The sequence below is a fragment of the Lissotriton helveticus genome, chromosome 5_1 (genome assembly GCF_964261635.1).
Source record: "Lissotriton helveticus chromosome 5_1, aLisHel1.1, whole genome shotgun sequence".
Taxonomy (NCBI): domain Eukaryota; kingdom Metazoa; phylum Chordata; class Amphibia; order Caudata; family Salamandridae; genus Lissotriton; species Lissotriton helveticus.
The window spans coordinates 2,052,054,468-2,052,080,120 of NC_136065.1; the positions used below are offsets into that span (position 1 = coordinate 2,052,054,468).

The window sequence follows — 25,653 nt, forward strand, 5'->3', positions numbered from 1 at the left end:
TGTGTGTTCACTTTTCTCTGTACTATGTCACACACCCTGAAATGGCAGTGTTCATGAATGTGCTGAGGGGTTTCTTAGGGTGGCATAATACATGCTGCAGCCCTTAGGGGACCCTCTTTAGTACCCCATGTCATAGGTTCCTGTGGTACCATTTACTAGGGACTTACAGGAGGTGCTAAGGGTATTGCCATTTAGGAGAACAATTGTGCAGCTTTAGTGAAAGAGATCTGGTACAGGGGACCGGGATAGCCAAAACCCTTTGCAATTCTGTCGAAATTGCATCAAATACAAGGCAAAACGTGTGGGTGACCATGTAAAAAAGGGTCACTTTCTCACAAACCCTTAGGAAGAAAAAGGCTGCTGCAAGTGGCGACTGGGGGACCAGTCCAGCAGACCCCAAAGAGGGGCTCAGCTCTTAAGGGTCCCTGGAGCAATGGGGCACCGTTATTGGCTCAAGCTCAGGCTATGGGGCTCAGGTGCGGAGGTGTTTCGTCTGTCGGGTCGATGAATTCAGGGGAGTTAAGGGCATCTTCCGGGTCTGGGGAGATTGGATTCGCATATCAAAGGCGGCAGCCGATTTGAAGCCGTTGGCCTTGATATGTTAAATCACTAGCCTTTCTGCTGGAGGTGTGAACACCTTTGTCCGGAGCAGGCATTGTTTCTGGCCTCAGAGTGTGGACTGCCACTTGCAGGGTGTCTGATATCGTCCAGCCTGCCACAAGACAAGTTTCTGTCAGCCGGCTCACTAGATAGTGGTAGGTTTTTCAGGGGTCACCTCTAAGGTGCCCTCTAGGTGCATGTCATAATAAATCTTGTACTGGCAACAGTACAGATTTATTAAGACAAGATTTCTGATACCAAACACCATAGGTTTCAGTAAAGCAATCATCTAGCTGGGGAACATGTAATGACCAGTGCCCAGCTCATACTTAAGATGGCTTCCCTGTCCACTTGTACCATCTAGTAATTGAACTAGACAGCACAGGGGCACATCTGCTCTTGCAGATATACCCTCACGTATAATATAATGCACGCTTGCTATAGGAGTGAGTTACATATATTTCATGCAGTGACTTTGGCTTGGCAGACAGTGTGCCATGTCGTTTTTAGGTCGAGCTAGAGTGTGTATGCTGTTATTGTTTTCAATTTCCTGGGAATCTGAGACAGCGTTTGGCCTCGCGCTTCTGCTGCTGTCTCAGATTTGTCTGTGTGAGCGCGCTTCTGAGACGTGCCTGCGCAGACGCACACACAGCCCCTGCTTTTGCTTGGCTCGCATGCACTAACGGCGCGCACACACACACACACAGCCAGCCCCCACCCCCCTGCACACACACACATACACACAGGCGCGCGCACACATACACACACACACACACACACATACACACACACACACACACATACAGACATGCACGCATACACACGCCGCCGCCCTCTTCCCCCCCTGCACACACACACACAGACACACACTCCCCACCCCCCCCTTACAACCAAGCCCCACTCACCGCATCGCCGCCACTCCTGACTTCTGCAGTCACCGCGGGGCTCTCCCTCAGGCATGGGAGCCCCGCGTCACCAATGCTGCTCTCTGGCACTCCGTGGATGCGGGCTTCACGCAGAAGGCGGAAGTCCCGCCCCACGACCGGCTTCACGCTCCCGAACTTCCGGTTGCTAGGTCAGGTTACAATCCTTGTTTATTATGCATTTAAGTCTGGTCATATTTTTGGTTCTGTTTCTGGCTGAGGGTTTGGTTGCACGTCAGGATTTTAGTGGGATTTGTTTATGTAAAGTTGAGATTTGGGTAGTCTGTTTTTGCCAAACTATATTTACCATGTCACACACAGGGTTTGGTTTGGAGGTCAGAACGGCCATCCATCCCCTTGCACTGAGTGAATTCAAAAAGTATTTTTTGTACAGTCCCAACAGCAGAATCACTAGGAACCAAGAGCAGAGAGAGAGAGGGTCGGCAAATGTGCAACACTTGTCCTACTCGTATATGGTGATTAATCCTTGATAATTTTGTCTACAATGTTTGTTTTTAAATGTATTTATGCACGGAACAGTTACCCCTATCTACTGCTGGGGGAATGAAAACAGTAATTTAATACTATAATGAGGTATTACCACATTTCAGTGCTGTGGCAAAACCATATTTCTGTAAATGACGTAGAACTAATTAAATGCGTGTTTATCGGTTTACCACACGTTTACCACATTTTCATCCAAAGCAACAGCGTAGGAACAGCAAACGAGAATGAACACACGCCCTCTAACCCCGGAGACGGAAAGTATTCACCCGGTCTCATTAATAATTTCTACACGTTGTGGGCCAGATGTTTTCTGACTCGGCTTGATCTCGGTAGTTTGTCAATAAAGGGCCAAGAACGGTGTGACTAACGTTTGGTTTTACAACACGGATCAGCAATCCAGTTCTCAGTATTGGGATTTGTGGTTGTTGTTCATCTTGTTTATTAGGAAGAGCTTGGGTTAGAAAGCCCTATATATTCTCCCAGACAGCTGTCTTTAAATATGCATAGCGCTGAGTGCTTGCTGAGATATGTGTTGGCCCGCGCATCCTCTACACACCGTTGAGCAATTTCACCCATGAACGCACACGTTGTTCCTAGTTCCCATGGCATTTATTAGTGTGTCACTTTACAGTGGCCCGCTAACACCTGGGCACCTATTGCCCCTCTCTGACCTCCATACTTAAGGGACAGATGCTTGCTGTCTTTAAAAATTGAAGTAAAATGGGGTAAATCGAGAGCAGATGCAAACGTAAACCTTTGCATGAGTACTGAGCAGACAGGAAAGCATCTGCAAATTCTTTATGCAGCAATTTAAGATATATTGGGACTCACTGTTAACCTTGTAAAAACGCTGACACCTCATTGCATCGCATGGCGGCACGCAGAGGCGGACTGTGAACACCCTGATTTTATGGATCCTAAAACCAATGTCCGTGTTGTGGCAGAAACGATCCTCATTGACAGTCTGAACTAAAACCGAATGTCTGAAAAATCTGTTTAACTAGAAATGGCTATTTCAAAAGCAATCGTTTTCAAATGTGATTCTCAGTGGCTAGCAAGAAAAGGTAGAGCTTGTATCTTTAAATTACAAGAAAAACTTTTTAAATCCGCCGAATGTTGCAGATAACACACACTGTGAAGGAGGCTACCTCATTGAGATTGGTGGAATTAGTTCTAGTCTGCCCACATTGTAGCTTTTACCCTTACCCCTTCCCCCCCCCTTTTTCAGGCCAAGTTTGCTGCGTGTACGGGCTTTAGAATAGTCCTGAGTTTAACCACATTGGCATTTGGGTCAGGTGGCATAACCGCAAATGAGTACAATTTGTTCGACGTATGCCTTAAAGATACTTGTCCTTGCCTACTTCTGTGCAGCCAAGCGCAATTGTCCTTAGCCATGGGTCTTGAACTAACTCTTTTCGTGATGGACTGCTAGGGTTCAGGCCACAGCCCGGTTTCAGTTTCGCTGTCTGTCCGCGTGAAACCCCTCCTTCTGGAGCTGGGCTGCTGTAGACAAGGGTCGAAGAGTGAGGGGCAGCACAGGGGCTAAAGGCCTGGGCGCTTCTCAACGTTCTTGGGCCACCAACATTGCGTGGCATAGGTGGAACAGGGCAGAATTTGGAGTGAACATTGTTGAGTAGGAGCAGTCCACAGTCAAAGGAAAGAACAGCGCTGTTTCCAAGTCTGGTAAGTCTGTCTTGGTGTGGAAAATACTTGTTTATTAATTGCAGTACAATCTTCTATTTGTTTAAATATATGTTTGTACACAATAGTTTTGTAATTGATATTTTTACTGACCGCCTTCTGTGTATACACACACGTTTAGGGAGTCCTTTACAATCAGCAGTAGCAGTGCTGCATCTCCTCACACACACAGACCAAGTGGTACAATGCTAAAAGCAGAGAAAGTTGACCATCGCACACAAAACACATTCAGGACAAGCAGCTGTAATGTAAGCTTCTTTCCCACCCAGGAGGTACACTGAGCTGAGGAGTAAATTGTGAAACTTTGCACATATCCATGTTTCTTGAGCTTACTAAAACTCTTTATAAAGATTACAGACTTCCCAAAACTGGTGTTGTGCTAAATGAAAAATCCAAAAAATGTCTAAAGGTACATTTCTACTGCAGAAGAATTATTTCCTTGTTTTAAGTGCCGCAGACCCGGTTTCTAAACCCAAACAATTCTTGACAACAACTGACAGAGCAACCGGCAGCTCTGTTGTGTAAACACAACTATTGTTGCGTGAAGGGGCCAGTCCCCTCTGAACGTTAGGCACCACCACATCCACCACCACCGCATCCACCACCACCACTCCCACATCCACCACCACCACCACCACTCCCACATCCACCACCACCACGTCCACCACCACCATGTCCACCACCACTACCACCACCACCACATCCACCAACACGTCCATCACCACCACGTCCACATCCACCACCACTACATCCACCTCCACCACGTCCACCTTCACCACCAAGTCCACCACCACCACGTCCACCACCACCACACCAACCACCACCATCACCACATCCACCACCACCACATCCACCACCACCACCATGTCGACCACCACCATGTCGACCACCACCATGTCCACACCACGTCCACCACGAAGCCACCTCACTCTATCTATCGCCCTCACTCTATCTATTTAACACCCTCACTATCGATCTGTCTCCCTCACTCTGTCACCCTCACTCTATCTATCTGTCGCCCTCACTAGCTATTGCCCTCACTCTATCCATCTATCGCCCTCACTCTAGCTATCTATCGCTCTCACTCTATATATCGCCCTCACTCTATATATCGCCCTCACTCTATCTATCGCCCTCACACGATCTATCTATGTCCCCTCAATCTATCTATCACCCTCACTCTATCTATCCATCTATCGCCCTCACTCTAGCTATCTATCGCTCTCACTCTATCTATCGCCCTCACACGATCTATCTATCGCCCCTCAATCTATCTATCGCCCCCACTCCATCTATCTATCTACCGCCCTCACTCTATCGCACTCTATCTATCGCCATCACTCTATCTATCGATCTCCCTCGCTCTATCTATCTGTCTATCTATCGCCCTCACACTATCTATGTATCTATCACCCTCACTCTATCTATGTATCGCCCTCTCTCTATCTATCGCCCTCCCTCCCTCTATCTATCTATCACCCTCACTCTATCTATCGCACTCACTCTATCGCATCAGCACAGCATCACTCGTCGCCACCACAACATCACTCAGCGCCACCACTGCATCAATCTGTGCAACCATTCAACAACAACTGGTTCAAATATGTTCTCTCAATGTTTCAAGCTTTATTGCAAAGGTCACAAAAGATGTTAATATTTCACTTCTGTTCTTGGATTTTCGTCACAATAAAATACACTGAACATAATCTTCACAAAAATTATTTACAAAAGTTTCAGCTATTGCCATTATAAATTACAATAGCTTTTATTTAAGTATTAATAATTTAAAAAAAATAAAGCCATTATTATTTGTAATATCAATACATTTAAGTCACGTAAATACAACACATGTTGCATTACAAATGCTATAGGTGTCACATTTGCGAAACTTAAAACTATTGGCATTGTAAATGACAAAGATATTAGTTTCGCTATTTTCAAAACCAACACATAAATAAGAAATGTGTCATTTACAAAACCAATAGCTCAAACTTTCCTAATGCGAGACCTATTGCATTGCAAATGCTTGTTTCACTCATGGCTTTCACCATGACACACAGTCTGCAATGGCAGGCTGCATGCAGTTTGTATGGGGTTCTTTTAGGGTGGCATAATACATTCTGCTGCCCTTAGAGACCCTTTGGTACCATGCCCTATATACCAGGGATACCACTTACTAAGGACTTACAGAAGTGCCGAAGTGTGTGCCAGTTGGTTTACAATTAGACCACTTTACGTTGTTTTATGGAAAGAGCACTGGCACTGGCACTGGCACCTGGTTAGCAGGGACCAAGTGCACCTCAGTTGAAAAACATCAGTACCTGTAGCAAAACGTTGGGGTGACCATGACAAAAAAGGGCCCTTTCCTACACAGAGTCACTATAAAAGAAGATTTCTGTTCTCACCTCCTAATAAATCACCAGGTCTCGATGGTTGGTAGTCTGAAAATTGTTTAGGGAGTGTGACCAAACACTAACTTGAGACCACACCTGGGGCAGTGAAGACCATGTTTTCCATCCTTCTGAGGTGAAAGAAGGTATCCGAGGATGTCGTCAAACAGTTGCTGTGCTTTTTAAATATTGGTGGTGATCGATCTTGAGTCGTGGTTGCAGTATCTCCTTGAGGTGTACAAAGCCTTTCAACTGCACAACTGATGTGGAGGACCTTTGGCATGTTCCACTGATTTCTCTTTTCTTTTCGTTTAGGGGACATTTCTGGAGTGCCACCCAGACTTCCGAATCACCCACCGCTTCCACAAGTCCTGCGTGTCACATCTCAATGGCATGCTTTTCTGTCCACACTGCGGTGAGGACGCCTCGGAGGCCCAGGAGATCACCATTGCCAAAGCAGACACCTCAACACCAGTGCCTGCCCCTCCATGCCATGAGACGGATGCTACGGGACGGGCTGATACTACTCATCCCAGGTATGTGATCACTCGTCCTTCGGACAGTTTTGGTTTTTTAAAAGAACTAGGAAAGTTTTTATGGAGTACATTGGTTTCCACATAGCCAATAAATTGATTATGAAAGTACTTTTACCCCCTTAGCAGTTTGCAAGAGTCCCAGTTTGTTCCTCGCGTGGAATCATTGTTGTAAGAACATATCTCCACACCCACTGACTGTCTATTAACGTGCAACCAAGTCAGAATATGAGAACATCTCTACTCAGAGGTAGTAGGTCCCACACTTAGTGCATATTCTTTGTCTTCAGCTAGAGTTATAATTGGTTCTTGGAAGTTATCAGGTTGAAATTATTTGGTAACTCTGCAGGCAAGAGCAGACAGGTCAGCCAGCGCCAAATGTGTTTCATGTTCCTTTCCCATGTCAAGGTCTTTCCATCCTGTTCTGACACCATTGTATGGTGGTTGGTCTTTTTGGATGACATGCCAGAAAAATGATGACAAACTTAAGTCATGGTGCATGTTTGTACTGACAAACAAAGCCATTGTGTTGCTTAAAATCCTCACCCAGGATCAAGCTAGCAGTTATTTTTTAACTTTCTATCAAAGAATTTTTTATTATAAGGAACTGTTAATGGGCACATCTTGTACCCTTCTTCAAAGAGAAGGTGGCTCTATGGACTCGTTATGATTCCTCCATAAGGTGTTTTCTGTTTGTGGCAACAAATCTGTTTCATTAACAGTATACTTAGCAAGTTCATCTCCAGCAGAACAGTCTATTCCTACCTTAGAAAATGGTTCTGCTATTATGTTGCTGGGACTAGTTCTTTAAGACAATTAATTTGATTTAATTTCTTGTTCAGATGAAATGCTGTCTACTATTCTAGAAAAGTGGCAGCTGTATCAAAATTAATTTTGGGCCAGATGTATAAGGATAGTGTACGCTAAAAGTGCTAGTAATTTGTGACCAGTCTTTTTCAACCAGGATTTAATTTTGTTAACCTGCTTATGTACCAATAGGTTGATTTATCAAATTTTGATTCAGAGTGAATTGCATTCTGATCTTCCTAACGAGTATTCATTTGGCAGGTTGCAAATTGCCACTTGCACTGACTGGCCACAGTCACCGGGATTGTGGCCTGCAAGGGTCAGCAGACTACCCTGTGTTTGCTTCTCAAAAATGAACTTTTGTTTTCTTCAAAGAACGTTTCTTTTTTTTTTATATTTAAAAATAAAAGTTTAGATTTTTCAACCATTTCAGTGGGAGTTGGCAGGGGCCCCATTGACCACTACTAATTCCCTCTAAAACTTTCACCCCAATTCCCAAAGGGGTAGAGGTCCAAAGGGGACACTTTCCCTTTTGCGAGTAAGGCATCATCCAACTTGGTAGTCTACCTTTTTAATGGCTTCCGACTGAAATTCCAGCTGCAAACTATTGCTACATCTGGTATTAAGTCGCAATTGGAAGGTACGCCCATACAACACCCTGCTAAATTCTGGTTCAGTATTCAGTCTCAATTCCATTTTAGTAGTCGGTCAAACTTCACTGTCTCCTAAACTATGTTTTGTACATGGGAAATACCCTTTTGTAGTTGTAAATTCCAAATTATAATTTTGGCAGCATGAAAAAAGTTAAGTTCCTCCGACCTCAATTTGTTAAATGTTTTGCTACTAAAAGGCGAAAAGTCACCCTTCATGCAGGACATTGTGTCATAGGAAAAGTATCCACACTGGGTCTCTTGGGACCCTCATTTAATTGCTAGAAATGAAGATAGCAGCGATACAGAGGTTGACTCATACCTTGTGCACTGCTATTAGGACTGCTTCGTAAGTTCCCCAAGCAACTCTGAGGTCCATTTTACAATAATTGTTTACTTTTCAGTAACTTGCTATCCTCACATTAACAATTGAGACAAATGAGTGGCAGTTGAATCTTAAAAGTCTACCTGATATCATGAGTGATATCACAAAATAGGGTGCCGGCGCACTGAAGTGAATCCTAGGAAACTATTCACCCAAGAAATAATCCAACATTGGGAAAACCTTGCAATATGTGTGCAACCTTTTGTTTATGGCTTGTAGACAATTGGCCATGGAGCAGTGGATTGTGATTAGTTGTAGTTAGTGGCCTTTACTGATTACCAGCCTCAAAAAGTAACTAACATTTCCCAAATCTTATTCTCTCTTGTTCTTCTCTCCTTCTTTTCGCAGTGCCAGAATGAGAGGCAATGGCGAAGCATGTCGTGCAGTAGGAGATACGAACGATGTGGACAGCTCTGGTCCCTCAGTCACCCTTCCATCTGGCATAGTACTTTCTGCTGCAGGACTTCCTGTGGGCCCCATTCGGGAAGGACTTGAGAAGGCTTTGCTGAGTCAGGAGATGGAGATGTCAGAGAGGTTGCTTCCTGTCTATTTTATTGGGGAGTTTAAAGGTAGCATGACGGTGGTCTTGTAGGGCATCACAGCCCTTGACATGAGAATTGCAGTAGCTCACAGTGTAAGGGAGTAGGTTTACGTAGCTCTGTGGCTACATATGTGCATTATTTTAATGATTCATATTGTTTGCATACCTCTGCACATTTTTTCAACCAACTGCAAAATGGCAATCTGTTTAAAAAAAAAAAGTTCTCAATCTGGGCATCTCTGTAATGAAGCCCTTTGAACACACCATCAAGTACACCACAACGCTCCACCCCTTCGTGCTTCTGTTGCTTACAAAGGAACGCTGTTGACGACCTTCTGCACTCAGGAAGACTTGCTGTGCTGCATATACCACACATAAAGTGCCTATGCGATGGTGGCTGCTTGTTGGAATATTTGGAGCCCATACTCTGCAGTGATCATCCATTTTGACAAGTCTATGATTGCACAGAATGACAAGTTTTGCAGTGTATGCCGTGCTCTAGCCTATGTGGATATTCCGGAGTTTTGACTTGTATCTGGATCTACATTGAACCTCCTTTCTTTTTAGTATATTTGCAAAGCAGCTACTTGAAGTTCCATGCACACATTTACTTTATCAACACAAAAACATTAGTAGATACATGAGTGTGTCAAGTGGCACTGCAGAACCCATTCTATTGGCACTGGTCTAGACTGTAACTCACCACGTAACGCAAAACGTCTTGCTTCTTTGTGCAAAGAGTATGAATATATAAGTATTTGATACAGGATTGGTGGTAGATATTAGGAAAACGACGCTGTAGGGTTTTATCACATATAAACTAGGTCACAGTCTGAAATCTGGTACGGTGCAATGAGGTAGGGAAAAACCACCAGATCCCCAAGTTTGTGTCCAAAGCCACCCAGCTATACATACAAGTCATCTGCACACGTTAGAAATTACAAAAACAGGTTCATGAACAAATCAGTTTGTCTATCATGTGTATTTTAAGGTGATTTATTGGAGTCCTTCTGTGGGTGAAGAGTCGGATCTGCACTTCACTTCGTTCTGTTTCTTTGCCAACACGTGTTTCGTCGCTGTAACATGGGATTACCCCGCCCCTTCTTCAGGGCTATGATCAGTATCTTGAAGTTTTGCAGCGTGAATCTTTCTGGATTCACTATGCTGTGCATATTCCGCAATCTGGTGGTTGGGTCCGGAATCGTAGTCTTTTTTTAGGTCTCGGCTAGCCGCGCGAAGCGCGTCTCCGCCGAGCCCCTATTGTTGCCATGTGAGCTTCCCAGGAGACAATCCTGGCCGCGCGCATCGCCTTGGAGGCGATTCCAAACTGCCACGCGCACGTGAACGAGCGCTGCGGCCAGGCGCTGTCTCCTAGGAAGCTCAAAACACCACACACACGCATGCACATACACACACAGACACACACGCCGTCGCACACATCATACACACACACGAGTGCACCGAGCCCCCCCAACTTACCAGTTCAATGTAGAGGGACTCCGCTCTCCTTCTGGCGTCCCGAGACGCTTTCACTCCGCCTGCCTTCTTTTCCGGTGCAGACGCAGCCCCGCCCCCGTCACAGGCGACTTTGCCTGACTTCCGGACACATCGCGGAAGGAGTTTGTATAGCTGTGTGTAAAAACATTTTTTTTCTTCTCCCTGTCCTTGAAGTTGTGTGTTACGTTTGATCAGCAGATAGACTCTAAAACCGCTGAGGACTGATTTGAAGGCATGTGGAAGATTTAGAGTATCTGGGCGCCCGACTGGTGCTTCCACTACATCCGCCAAAGTTAAGTGACCTGCCGAACATTCTGTTCTTCCATAATGCATACATTACGTTAGAAGTAATGCTTTCTTTTTTGGGTGGCTCAATCGTCTGCGAATGCAGGAATGCCATTGTGGGTAACACGTTGGCTCTTTTTTTGTTTGCGAGTCACCGAGTTTCCTAAAATGATGACCTCACTGATCAGGTACATTCACACTCACAGTGCGTCTTTTTCAGGTATGCGGAAGCACTTAAAGTAATTCCACTTGGGGAAATGTCTCCGATGCAAAAAAAAAAAAAACACCCAAGCCGTGACATTTGGAACAGGCCTCATGCATTGCAAGCAGTGAGCAGGAACGCCTAGCTCGTGTGCGCATCCGGGGAGCTCGGTGGCACGTCAAGGACACTTGGCATGCAGGCGATGCTGCTTTCAATCCGCAAGGGTACGCAAGTCAGGTTTGCTTTGTTCCTATCCGCCGGTAGCTTCGCAAACAGCATAAAAATGTAATGATTTGCATCGCACCCCCACCCGCAATCCGCGGTCTATAAATTTATACCATTTTTAGCACTCGGCCAGAGCACAGGCAGCTGATGCCTCTGCGGGACTACCCCCGGCGCCCTCAAGTTATGGAGTCGCACTGGACCGGACGCGCATTGAAGACTGACCCCCTAATCAAGGCGCTCCACTAACCTGCACATGAATAGCAGAGGCCTCCCCCTGGAAGATATTCTGCATTCAACTCCATTGCAGAGCACTGCAGAGGCCACTGCACACTGGGATATAAGCGGCACTTAACTTCTATGCACATGCGTGCTGTCTCACTCCCTGTAGCATGCAGTGAACGTGTGTTGCACCGCTGGGGGTATATTACACCCGCTCCCAATTAAAGATTGTACCCCAGAAATTACACCAAGGCTAGGGTTATTCCCTAAGGATTTCTCCACAGTAAGCTCATCTTAGCGTAGTGGAGACTTTATCTCTGAGCACCAACACACAACGTATGGACCTGAGCTCTAAGTGCACTAAGAAGGCCCAGTGGACATGCGCACATGGTATATGCACCCTGTTAGTTCGGAAGTGTACAGCACTCGAACGCATGGCAAGTGGTACAGAGAGTAGCGGCTGGTTCTAAAAGCGCAGCTACGTCTGGCTTCACATGGCACAACTGAGCCATCCCCTGTGGGCTGTCGACGCAGCTTCCTGGCAGACAAACTGCACCACAGAGCAGCACACCTAATATAGTGTATGTGCGCCCTGAAGGATACGCTGCACTCAGCTGGCACACGCACTGCGTGTGAGACACAGCTCCCTTACCAACTCCTCAGTAGCATCCCTACCATCGCCGACTTTGCTCTCCGTAGGACAGTGACACACACTCTGCACGCAGCTCCATTACTGCTGGCTCAGCAGGCGCCGGCTCCCAGCAGTCCCACTGCATGTGGCTCTGGCACACCTGAGGCACGAGGCGCTGCTCGCTGGCCTTACAGCAGCACCCCCTCCCCCAGCGGGCGCTGCCTGTTTGTTAGTCTGTTTGTGTTCGTTTCTCTGTGCGTACATGCCTGCTTTCCGTTGTTTTTGCATGCTCCTCTGTGTGTGATGAGTGAGCCTGTCTGAGTGACTGCAAAACTGAGAGACAGAGTGCGACGGAGTGTGCCTCTGTGTGTCCTATTGGTGAAACGTGCGATTTGTCTATATATACATTTCCATGGCACTGTGTGCCTACATGTGCTTGCATTGTGAGTATGGGTCAACTTCTCAGCACTCACAACTGCTCCTTGTGAAAAGTAGACTGTCTGCTCCTACAAAGGTTCGCTTACCATGGCCCACGCTATTTACTTTTATTCATTTGTTAAAGGACCACTGGCATCTCGCGCCTCGTTACCCTTTAAAAAATGTTGTTGCATTGTTTTATTTGTAATCTGTGTCATGAAGAGCCATGCTGGCTATTATCACTCAACTGGGCAGTTATAAAATTCGGAAATATACTGAGCGGAGCCCCCTAAAAGCGGTATTGGCGCTGTAGCCCTTAGAAGCACACACAGCTGTAACTAAGATATACGAAACTACTGTTGTAGTGGCCGCGAGGACAGGGGACAAAAAGAGCATACTGTGTATAAAACGACTATAATCATCTGTTCCATTCACGACATCCACAGTGCTTCTGAGCTGCTCTGGACACATGTGCCCAAGGTAGAGGAGATGTGAGGTCCAGTACCTAAGCGGAGTATGAGAATGAAAATACCACCCTTATTTAAATCCTAGATTCGGTACATGCCCAAATTGTGTGATCCTGGTCAAATCAATGTATTTGCACCAGCGGCGCGCCTCTTATGAAAGAAGGCAAATGTGGTGTGACGTTTGTGAGAAGCTTCAGGCGCCTCATTTTCGCCCACTTGAGCAAATATTGGCCTGAGTGGAAGAGACTTATATTGCGCATATGAACATTAAATTCCAGGGAGATGCGGAGATGTTTCTGTTCAAAAGCCAGTCACTCTCTCGAAGTCCCTTATGTAGGATGCACCTCCCTGTACCCAGGCCTGGTTCCTATGGGCTTTATCTTTTCTACTCTCCACACCTCACCCTTTTTTCTCTGTCTCACCTTCCTCTCTCCCAACTTCACCCTCCTTTCTCTCCACTACAACTTGCTGCCCCACCCACTTCACCCTTCCACCGACTCAATTACAATAACTTTTATTCAAGTATTAACTATTTAAAAATATTAAAAGCCATTGTTATTTATAATATCAATCTATCTAAGTCACATAAATACAACACATATTGCATTACAAATGCTATAGGTGTCACATTTGCAAAAGTTATAACTATTGGCATTGTCATACACAATGCCAATAACTCAAACTTTAATGCTGCGAGACCTATTGCATTGTAAATGCTTGTTTTTTTTTGTCGTAGCCCAGGTGGGCGTCGACGTCCCTCCATTTGGTGTACCTTCGGTGACGTCGGCGTGCTTCCGGCGGAAGCTACCACCCTTGGGCGCCATCTTCAGATTCTTTTTTCCGCCGTTGGGTCTGGATCGTCACGTGAAGCTCCAGAAGTTTTGGAGGTGGAAAGAAGAAAATACAGCAAATATTCACAGGTGAAGACCTGAGAACATCGACAGAAGAGGACCTTTAGAGAGGAGACGACGAAGAAAGGAGAGAACTTCAAAATCTTCGTCCTTCGAGGAATGCGCACACAGGGGGCCCCCTGAGCGCAGGGATGTAAAAGACCCCCTTTAAATTCAGCAAGAACTGCCACCACAAGTTCGCACAGAAGGACCAGCACCCAGTCTGCAACCTCTGCCTGCCAATCGACCACGAGAGCAGAGACTGCAACGCCTGCTCCGTCTTCAAGCCGAAGACACTCCGAATTCGAGAAAGACAGAGGACGGCTCATCACACGATGCAGGGCAACGGCCAAGCCCCGACGCTTTATGAACTTGGCCTCTCCACCTACGACGAGGACAACATCGCCGAAGGCCCAGATGACTTCACGGTCGCTGAGACCGATAAGAAAACGCCTGATAAGGTAGGAGAGTCTACGACCCCGAAAACTCCCACAGGGCCTCAAAAACCTGAGGTAGACTCTCGAAAGTCTGAGCACAGAGCCTCGAAAGGAGCACCGGCGCCGAAGAAATCGACGACCGAAGCTGCATCCTTCGAAAAAGAGCCGAGCGGATCCTCCGAGAAGGACTCCCGGAGGCAGAAGGCCAGCGAAAAGCAAAGGCCATCGAAGCAAGCCCCCAAAAAAGGGCCTGCGGCTTCGACTTCGACGTCGAAAGAAAAAGAGCCGAAGAAAGCTTCGACGTCGACGACGCCACCGAAAAGAGCGGCCGAAACGCTCGACGACGAACAGGCCGCAGAAATGCTAAGGAAAAGAAGAAGGCTCGAGGCCGAAATGGAGAACATCCTTCAGAGAAGGAAAGATTTCGATGAAAAGATGAAAAGCTACAAGATTCCCTCGAAGCCGGCACCGACCGTCGCTGAGACACAGGAACTCGAGGAGTTCGACGCCGAAGAGCCGCCGAAAACTCCGGAGCCTTCGGAGCACGAAGAGGAGGAAGACCTCTACTACACTGAAGAGGATTACGGGGAACAACAGTCTAACTACGGCTCAGGTTCCTCGACGGCCCAAGACCAGGAATGCCAGGACATCGAGGCCGAAAACTCAGAGGAGGCAGTGGAAACATACCCCTCGAGGCCTTCTCCACCGGATGACATTGGGGCATACAATGAGGTGGTAAGGAAGGCAGCAGCAGCTTATGGGGTTAAGCTGAAAGAGGAAAAGCCAAAAGCAGACTTCCTGCTCGAGACATTACTCCCCATACAAACAAGAAGCCAGTTCCTGCCCATGCTCAAAAGTATCACAGACCAGGGGAAGGAGGCCTTCAAGGACCCGGCTACATGCAGATCTGTAACGCCGAGGACAGAGAAGAAATACAAATTCTCCTCACAAGACCCAGCTTACATCAAGGAATCCGTCACAGCAGATTCTATAATCGCTGCAACGGCCAGGAAGAGGGCAAACGTCCCAACAATGTCTGGACCTCCACCTGACAAAGAAAGCAGGAGGATGGATCTAACTGGCAGGAAGATTGAGAGGAACGCCGCAACGCACTGGCGGATGGCGAATTCCAACGCCCTCCTGAATAGGCATCAATACCAGCATTGGGATGAAATGGGACAGTTGCTCAAGCACCTCCCGGAACAATACCGTGAGAGGGCATCACACCTTGTGGAAGAGGGGAAGAGCATCGTCAATTCGTGCCTGAAGACAGCCTTGGATGGGGCAGAAACATCCAGCAGACTGATGGCCATAGGCATCACAGAAAGAAGGCAAGCCTGGCTCAGGATCTCAGGATTCAAGGCTGAGGTTCAGAATAACATCCTGAACACACCCTTCAACGGTGAAACACTGTTCGGAGCCCCAGTTGATGATAAGCTCACTCAACTGAAGAAGGACAACGAGACGGCAAGGTCCATGGGGGCCCTGCAGTTCAGAGGGATGAGAAGGGGCACCCCTACACGGAGGCCGAACGGCAGAGGTGGAAATCAGCGAGGAGATTCTCACCAGAGTTTCCACCAGGGGCAACAGAGTGACAACCAAGGCCACCAGAGCCAGCAGAGACAAGGCTGGAACTACCAAAGCAGGGGCCAGTCCTTTCAGTCAAGAGGAAATGGACGGGGCCAGAGAAGGAGAGGCGGTGAGCAACCCCCCTCTAAGTGACTTCAGACGAGAGAAGGTGCTCCTCCACCTAAACCCTCCGGGGGAGGAGCACGGAAAAACAAAGAGGAGAGGGCTACACGGACAAGACACAAAGGAACATGTAACGCCGGTAGGAGGAAGATTAAGATTTTTTCTCCAGGAGTGGAGAAAAATAACAACAGACAAATGGATACTCAATATTATGCAGTTCGGATACTGCATAGAGTTGGAAAGGAAGCCACCAAACAAAAAACCAAAGAAAAGACAGCACTCGGGAAGAGAGCTGCAACTACTACAAGAGGAAGCCCAAGAACTGCTCCTCAAAGCGGTCATCGAACGAGTACCTTTCAAAGAACGGAACAAGGGAGTGTACTCAAACTACTTCCTAGTGCCAAAAGTGGACGAAAGTCTAAGACCCAGCCTGGACCTACGGTTCCTGAACAAATACGTCAAAACTCAAAAATTCAAAATGACGTCCCTACAAGAGGTCATCCCACAGATAAAAGCCGGAGACTTCTTGTCTACCATAGACCTCAAAGATGCGTACCTGCACATCCCCATGAACAGGCAGCACAAGCACATGCTAAGGTTCACAGTAAACAAGGATCACTACCAGTTCACGACCCTGGCTTTCGGCCTAAAGTCCGCACCAAGGGTGTTCACCAAATGCCTTGCGGCAGTGGCCGCACACCTAAGGAGAAAGGGGATACATGTGTACCCCTACCTCGACGACTGGCTGGTAAAGTCAAGCTGTTACAGGACATGCAAAGAGCATGCAGAACAGGTGACAAGAACGCTAGCAAACCTGGGGTTCTCCATACACTGGGGAAAATGCTCGATGGAACCAGAGCAGGTGAAGATCTTCCTGGGAGCCCAGATCGACACCGTCCAATGCAGAGTCCTACCGAGCGAGAAGAGAACGCTCAGTCTGTTGAGGGAGAAACGTCACTACCAGAAGGGGCGAGCTCTGACAGTGAGGACTGTGAGCAAGATCTTGGGGATGATGGCATCATGCATACACCTGGTCCCCAATGTACGCCTGCAAATGAGACCACTCCAAGAGTGGCTGCAACAACAATGGTCACAAGCTACAGGAAGTTGGGAGGATCTTGTGGTTGTAACGCACAGGGTGCAGGAAGAGATAAGGTGGTGGACCAAGGAGAGAATAACAGAAGGGAAACCTCTAACACCACCGGACCCAACAGTGACCATCACCACAGACGCATCCCAGAAGGGGTGGGGCGCACACATGAACAGGCTCAGAGTGAGGGGTCTGTGGAGCCCTGCAGACGCAGTCAGGCACATCAACTACCTGGAACTGAAAACGGTGTTGCTAGCCCTCAAGGCTTTTCAGAGACACCTATACAACCAGAAGGTGCTAATACAAACAGACAACACCACAACGATGTTTTATATAAACAAACAGGGGGGAACTCAATCGTTCCCTCTGTCAAACTTGGCACAGGAGATATGGAAATGGGCTATACCACTAAAAATAGACTTGCTAGCCATACACCTGCCAGGGAAGGACAATGTAGAAGCGGATTGGCTCTGCAGGCAGGCTTCAGCGTCCCACGAATGGGAGCTCAACAGTCAGGAAACAGAGAGTCTATTCAAGAAATGGGGCACCCCAACAATAGACCTATTTGCAACACACCGGAATGCAAAATGCCAATACTTTGCATCCAGGCAACCAGAGGCACTGTCCCAGGGGAATGCCCTATGGATAAGCTGGTCAAAAACATTTGCCTCCGCTTTTCCCCCGATACCTCTGATCCCCAGGGTTGTCAACAAATGCATGAAGAGCAACATGACGCTCATCCTTGTGGCACCACAATGGGCCAGACAGACCTGGTTCTCTCAGATAATGGAGATGGCGCAGGGCCCCCCCCCCCCCACAAGTTCTCAAGGAGAAGAGACCTACTCTCCATGGAAATCGGAGAAATCCTACACCCAGAGCCAGAGAGCCTCAACCTCTCAGCCTGGCTCCTGAGGACTTAGAATTCGCACACCTAAAACTACCAGAGAGCACCCTGCGGGTGCTGCGAGAGGCAAGAAGGCCCAGCACACGCAAGTGCTATGGGGAAAAATGGAAAAGATTCACTCAATGGTGTTGCAAGAAACAGCTCCAAAGGAAACTGACCAAGGAATCCACGGTGCTAAGGTATCTCACGCACCTAATTAAGGCTAAGCTAAGCTCATCCTCGCTGAGGGTGCACCTGGCAGCGATTGTGGCATACACAAGAGGAGAAACAGGGAGAAGCTTCTTCACATCCCAAGTCGTAAAAAGATTCCTGGAAGGAGCTAAAGGAATAGCGCCGCCAAAAAGAATGCCGCCACCGGCCTGGAACTTAAATGTGGTACTGACGGAGCTCATGAAAGCACCTTTCGAACCCATTCATAAAGCATCACTGCAAATGTTGACAATGAAGACGGCCTTTCTGGTAGCAACCACCTCGCTACGAAGGGTGAGCGAGCTGCAGGCACTCACACTGCAGGAACCCTACATCCAGATACACAGTGACAGGGTCGTGATGAGAACTGACCCTCACTTCATGCCGAAGGTGGTGTCAAGGTTCCACATGAATCAGAGTATTCAGATCCCTAGCTTCTTCCAAAACCCCACCACAAGCGCTGAGAGGTCGCTCCACACCCTAGACGCAAGAAGGGCTGTGATGCACTACATTGAAAGAACGAAGGAGCACAGGAAGACAAAACAGTTCTTCGTGTCCTTCGCAAACAGCTACATGGGCAAACCAGTAACTAAAAACACCATAGCTCGATGGATCGCACAGACCATTCAATTCTGCCACAAACAAGCTGACCAGGAGCTAACAGGAGGGGCACAGGCCCACTCCACCAGGAAGAAAGGAGCAACAATTGCCTTTCTGGCCAACACACCAATTCAGGACATATGCCTGGCGGCAACATGGGCTTCAGTGCACACTTTCACTAAGCACTATTGCGTGGATGTACAGATGAACAAGGAAGCACAAGTAGGGCAAAAAGTGCTTCAACATATTTTCAACAATCAACGCTCATCTTCCACCCAACCGCCACAAAAGTAACGAAAACCGCTACAAAATCTATGCACAGCATAGTGAATCCAGAAAGATTCACGCTGCAAAACGAATAGTTTCTTACCTGTCGGTGTAGTTTTGCAGCTTGAAGATCTTTCTGGATTCACTAGCGAACCCACCCGCCTCCGCCAGAAAGATGAGGCTGGAAAAGAGGGTGGAAACAGATGGGAAAAGAAAGCAAGTTGGAACAATTACATGATACGTGGAAAGACTACGTTAAAAAACGATTAACAAACATAGCCATGGATTCACTACAAAAACAAAAAGGAAAAAGAGACAGAAAAAAGAATCCGAAGAGTGGCGCCCAAGGGTGGTAGCTTCCGCCGGAAGCACGCCGACGTCACCGAAGGTACACCAAATGGTGGGACGTCGACGCCCACCTGGGCTACGACAAAAAAAAATAAAAAAAGAGAAAAAAGACTACGATTCCGGACCCAACCACCAGATTGCGGAATATGCACAGCATAGTGAATCCAGAAAGATCGACAGGTAAGAAACTATTCGTTTCTTGATTTTGATGAGATTTCCAACCTGAAAGGGTTTCTGTTAATCTTTATGTCTTAGAAAAAGTTTTCAGAGATGTTGTCACTTATTGTGATAGTTCCTTGTTGTTTCTTGCGATTAGTGTAAACAGTATTACATCTGCTTTCCCATCCGGCAAGCTCTGTGAGTCTAGTTTGAATCTCCCTTAAAGACTCATCTATTCAGCCAGCTCTTCTAAATGGCTCTTGCTTGCTCCACCCCAGTTCACTCCCGCGCCAGGACACTCCAAAGTATTTGTGCGCGCTACAAGCTCTTTATAACATAACCTTTTAATGCATGTGCGCAGAGTCCGGTCGTTATGGCCTGACACATAACGACCGTACTCTGCGCAGGAGAAGGGAGAGTCTAACTCTAATCACAGAGCTTGCCGGATGGGGCAGCATTTGTAATACCGTTTACGCTAATCGTAAGAAAGGACCAGGAACTATCACAATAAGTGACAACATCTCTGAGAACTTTTTTCTAAGACACAAAGATTACCAGAAACCCTTTCGGGTTGGAAATATCACCGAAATCAAGAAACCTCAAGATACTGATCATAGCCCTGAAGAAGTCGCGGGGTAATATCCTGTAAAAGCGACGAAAAACTTGTTGGCTAAGAAACAGAAGTAAGTGAAGTGCAGAATGGACTTCACCCACAGAAGGACTCAAATAAATCCCCTTGAGATACACCTGATAGACAAACCTATTTGTTCATGAACCTGTGTTTGTAATTTCTAACGTGTGCAGAGAACTTGTATGAATATATAAATAACTGTTGCTGAAGTTATTTATTGGCAACAGATATTTGTACTTTTGGATGTGAGCGTTACATGCAATACAATGTAGCGCTGATTATCCTCGGCTTCTGTTAAGGGTGAGCTCAGGTGCACGTGTTCCATATGCCTGCAGTGAATATTTTAAACAGCGAGGTGCTCTAACATTTTGATGGCCTGAACATGATGGTTAGTTTGTAATCTTTTTAATCAGCAAAAGCTACGTTAAAAGTAAGTAACTGTTTTCTGTAATGCCTGTATTTTTGAAGGGAGTTGGGGGTGCTTGCGAAGTCTAGTTCTAAAAAGAGATTAGTTATTATACAAGGACCGAATGAGTCCGGGTCTGGCAATAACGTATTTAAATGGTAGAGTGGTATGCTCCTGAAATGTTGGGAAGAAGGGAACGCCTGCTGTGTAAGGGCATTTTGGTCTAGAATAGTGTGGCTTAAAGGAAAAGCTTGCTCTTGCAATCCTTTTTGGCATTTTTAGAATTTTAGCCTTGAGCCTGCAGGACATCTGATGTGCGAAATGTTCCCTGGAGCAATACAATACGTTTATGTATAGATTTTGAAGATCTCACTGCGGCCCTTGAATTTTATGGGGGCTACTACAGGGAGCCAACTGAGTAATTTTGCGATGGGATAATGTGGTTGAATTTGATATAGTTGGTAATAAAACTGTGGCTGCATGGTGGATGGCTTTCAGCAGAAAATAACCATATGGTTATAACCATAATGGAAAATAACCAAGGCCTGGACAATTTAGCAGAAAGACTGTGAAGGGTATATGTCTACAAGTGAATCTGTGGGGTTTGTGGATATTTTTTTGCCTTTGATTGTTTTTCACTTAGCCCTTTAAGTATTCGGCACCTGTTTAAAAGCTCAAATCGTTTTGACAGGGGCGAGGAACATAGTTGAAGGCTCAGGTACTTGAGAGACAGGGAAGCATGGAGCCACGCCATTGAGGTTTTGGACACTGATGTTTACACATGCGCATAATGTTGAGCGTTTACTATACATAGCCTTGCCGAACAAGTTCAGGGTACATTTTTGCATACATGCCTGTTTCTAAACGGTTTCTTGTCGAATCTTTGATTCAGACCTGCTCCTACAAAACGTGATCGACGAAAGAAGGTGCGCTATCACCCGCGGCAGCTGTACCTGTCAGTCAAGCATGGGGAGCTCCAGAAGATTGTGCATATGCTTTGTAAGTCAAAATGTAGAAGAGAAATATAAGGGTACTTGTGTTTGGAGCTTAAGGTTGTTACCTCTAGGTATACGCACATGAGGAGTGTGTGGTAGGCAATCATTGCTGAGCATTTTGCAGTCCATCGGAGGCTGACTTGGAATGGTTCTCTGCACTGGTTTGTGTGAGCACAGTTTGATGGAAGCAACTATTGTTATCTCAATGGACCATAATTCAGTTGTTCTGCTATGCTGCCTAAATATTGCTGAAAATGCGCAAGCAAATTGCTTTCCTTCTTTTGGTGGTAAGACTGCTCCAAATGAGTTGTGTTCCTGTTATACATTTTCTAATTTGCTTGTCTCAGTTTTTGGCGCTTTGTATCACCCCACCACTGTTGCATAAGTTATTTCCTGCTTTCTTTAAATCACTTCCTCCCTCAACATCTGTAAATGTTTTCCTATTCCAAATTCAAGACTTTGCTTCATCTGATCAGATGTAATGATGTGCAATGAGAGCTTCTCTTTTAAATTGCCTCTACATAGACCTGTACTAAGCTCTGCTGATTTATTTAGACTTAATAGTATTAGATACAGCACTAAAAACACCATCACATTTATTGCAAACGAAAAAACACCTATCTGCCATGTGAGGTCATAAAACAACCAATCCTACCTGGCGTGCTTCTTCCTGGTAGTCATCTTAGTGGCGTCAGCAGCATCCGTATATCATTTGTTTAGCTCATAGGTTTTAGCACCGAATGGGGCTAGACTCCTCAAGCTCATAAGACCATAGTGATAGGTTGCCACCTGCTCTCATCTAATCCCTTTTCTATGCTTATTAACTCTACCATTTACTTCCTGCTCTGATTAGCTCGTGCTCAGTTGAACTTGTGTTCTATTTTTGGTAATTGTAGTTGTGTAGTGGAGTGAGACAGTCCATCTCGAATCCACAACCTTCCCCTTCTGAGGTTGTGGAAACAGCAGAACCTCTGGAGTCAATCACTGCTGGGGTGAACTGTGTTGATCAATGAAGACAGTCATGCCACCCTCTGTATGTTGGAGAGAAGCACACAGTTCTTTGTCATAGATGGTATAGGTTTCCAGTTTCCTAAAACTCAAGCAAGCTCCTAATTTACTTGTAAGAAGAAATTGCACTGCATAAAGTTAGGGAAATACCCTGATCAGGGCTCGAAAAATCCCAAAAATGGTACTAGTCCTGCAGGACCAGTACCTTAAAAAATGTCCTCGACCTAACTGCAACCTACTTGACCTCCGTCTTTGAAAGCGGAGCAAATGTGACAAGATAACAAGATTTAAAGGCATCTTTATTGCTCATTAACTTTGTGAGCAATAAAAATGCCTTTAAATCTTGTTATCTAGTCACATTTACTCCGTTTTCACAGACAGAGGACAAAAGTTGGTTTGTTTTCGTACTCGCCAGAAAGGGCGAGTAGGACCTAAAAACAGCTCGACCGTGTTAAATTTAGCTCGACTATGCGAGCGGTCGAGTGGAATTTTTGAGCCCTGCTGATAACAGAAATGCATGCAGCAGTTCAGGGAACAGGAAGTGTAAATGCATTTTTGTTGTCCTTTATTTGATTTGTGTTTGGCTTGCAAAGGACCTCTGTTGTATTTCGGAATAGCTCACCTGATGTCTATGATCTTAGTTCTGTTATAATAATACAGATCTGAGTTGGTGTACAGGGGAGTGTTAAAAGCCAACATGTTGGCCAGAAAGATTACTAACTCCTAATTTACTTTTGCATGAAACTATCTCTTGTTGGCCCCACAAGTGGACAACCTGGACCCTAACTTCTTGGCTGAGCAAGTCAGCAAGAGGACGCCGCTGCACGCTGCAGCACAGAAGGGTTACCTGGAGATCTGCCATGTTCTGTTACAGGTGAGACTTACATTCTATCCCCAATTCTTGCTCTCTTCTACTGACACCTAGAAGCTAGATTAGAGGAAATGTCATTCTTTTTTCATGGTGACCATGCTCATGGCTCCTATTTTATAATAATGTATTTTGTTCCATTAAGGCCTCATTCATGAGCTTCTGCAGTAACAAAGGAGGTTTCTGCAATCCATGATGTTTCTGTGTTCTGATCTCCTATCCCAACAGAAATGGCTCTCTTGTGTGTTATGGGTTCTATGCTCTTGATGCCGTACTGATCCACCATGGCGTCTCTGTCCTGAACTGGTTATAGAGCCTGGCTACTCCGCTTTCCAAATTGACTTCCATGCCCTAGAGTCCCTCTGCACTCTGCTCTCTTAACCCTAGTTTGTCACAGCATTAGTTTTGTGTCATTCTGCCTTAAATCTAAAATCTTCTTGCCTTGAATCTAAGCGCATCCTGCCTTAAATCTTAACTCGTATACATATCTGACAGACATTAATTGGTCTCTGTTCTTTTTCCCAGGCTGGAGCTTACATCAATGCCTTCGACAAGGTCCTACGGACTCCACTGATGGAAGCAGTTGTAAGCAACCAGCTGGAGGCAGCCAAGTATCTAGTGAATCGTGGTGCGTGCATCTATCACAAGGTGAGGAAGTTTCACAAAGACCACATGGAGTAAATATTTGTCAATGCCTCATGCAGACAAACTGGAGAGATGAGTACACGACTGCCATTGTGTAGGAACTGAATGCACTGCTGAGACCGTGATCTACTGTCCCCTTTGGCAAAAATCCTCACTCCGTCCACAAGGTGCAATACCTCCACATTCTCTACTCTACCCTACTCTCATTGGGAAAGAAGGGGTGACTTGATAAACAGAAGTGAAGTAGTGTGGCTCACTGGTTAGAGGCGGCAGACCCGAGAGCAGAGGACGGCCCGGGACCAGGGTTCGATTCCCGGCGCGGCAGGTTTCTGGACCAGGGTCAGCGGACTCGATAATTCTCTCGCCTCGGTGCCCACTCTGATCAGCGTTCACACTCGGCAACTCTGGGCATTAGCTTGCCTCATCTTCACTAACAGCCCCACCAGACCGCCGGGGATGCCTGGTCTCACCCTGGAGATACCCATTAAGGGACCATCTCTCAGGGAAGCCAGGAAGGGTTTCGCAGCGGTCGAAGCGCCTTGGGACCCTACGGGTAAGTAGTGCGCTATATAAATGCCTATACATACACACATAAACACACATTCCTTTTGCCATTAAAATTAATTTAATTATTCCAATTTCATCAAACCCGAAGAATTATTTCAAATTGTTGCATTCATCTCTAAAACCTAGGTAAAATTACTTCCAGCTTAATTCTGGGCTAAATGAAATCAAAATAACTCTACACAGAAACTCAGTCATGTCATCAAATGCTGACTCTTACAGAGAAAACCAAATGTTTGAGGCATGTGAGCTGTAGATCAAGTACTGGTCAAAATATTCTTTGGTGTCTAAAGAACAGTTAAGTGCATCATAGAAGTAAAACCCACCTTTTACTTTGATGACTCACTTCTGCCCCACATAATCAAAGATCTTAAAGCACCTCTGCAAAGATTGGCCAGACCCTCCAAGATTTTGCAGAATAGACAAGGAGATTTTGTGACATTTTTTGGCACAATATTGTGCTTTTAGCTGCATTTTTGTGCTGCTTTTTGTTGTGGATTTGAATCCCTTCTCTGGCTCGCTTCAAAAAGGATGCCAAAATCTTCCTAATGGGCAAATTCCTCGCTTACATTTTGCCTCTATCTCATACAGAGACCTTGCTCTGTCTCCTTTCTAAGGCATTCCCGACACTATCGTCCTGGCTGCTCCGGGCATCCCTAATTGGACCTGGGGACATTAGTTTCTCATTAAATGTAATTGTATTTTTACCCTTTTATCCCCTGTATCCAGCCCCCCCTGCCCACCTCCTCCATGTCTTGTGTATATTTTTGCTTGATTCCTGTAAAGCGCTTTGATACCCTAACGGGTCAAGTTTGCGCTCTATAAAATTCAAAAATAAATAATATTGAGTCACCTTAATAGAAGATGTAAAACACTCCCTAATCTTTCTTAAGCCTATGGGAAATCATGTTTCACATACATATTTGCACACACAAACTCATACTGTGTGAGAGAGGCTATGTGGTAGCCGAAAACGCGTC

The 25,653-nt window shown here is 46.2% G+C and overlaps 1 protein-coding gene across 7 annotated transcripts in view; it reads left to right on the plus strand.

Moving 5' to 3' along the window:
• The window catches only part of EHMT2 (euchromatic histone lysine methyltransferase 2), a 338,110-nt gene that overhangs the window by 176,257 nt on the left and 136,200 nt on the right, over positions 1–25,653 (plus strand). For all 7 annotated transcript variants that reach the window (XM_078645918.1, XM_078645920.1, XM_078645919.1 and 4 more), the window contains 5 exons: positions 6,437–6,657; positions 8,845–9,030; positions 21,486–21,592; positions 23,364–23,470; positions 23,990–24,112. In XM_078645918.1, coding sequence (XP_078502044.1) covers positions 6,437–6,657; positions 8,845–9,030; positions 21,486–21,592; positions 23,364–23,470; positions 23,990–24,112 — 744 coding nt within the window. The remainder of the gene's footprint in view (positions 1–6,436; positions 6,658–8,844; positions 9,031–21,485; positions 21,593–23,363; positions 23,471–23,989; positions 24,113–25,653) is intronic.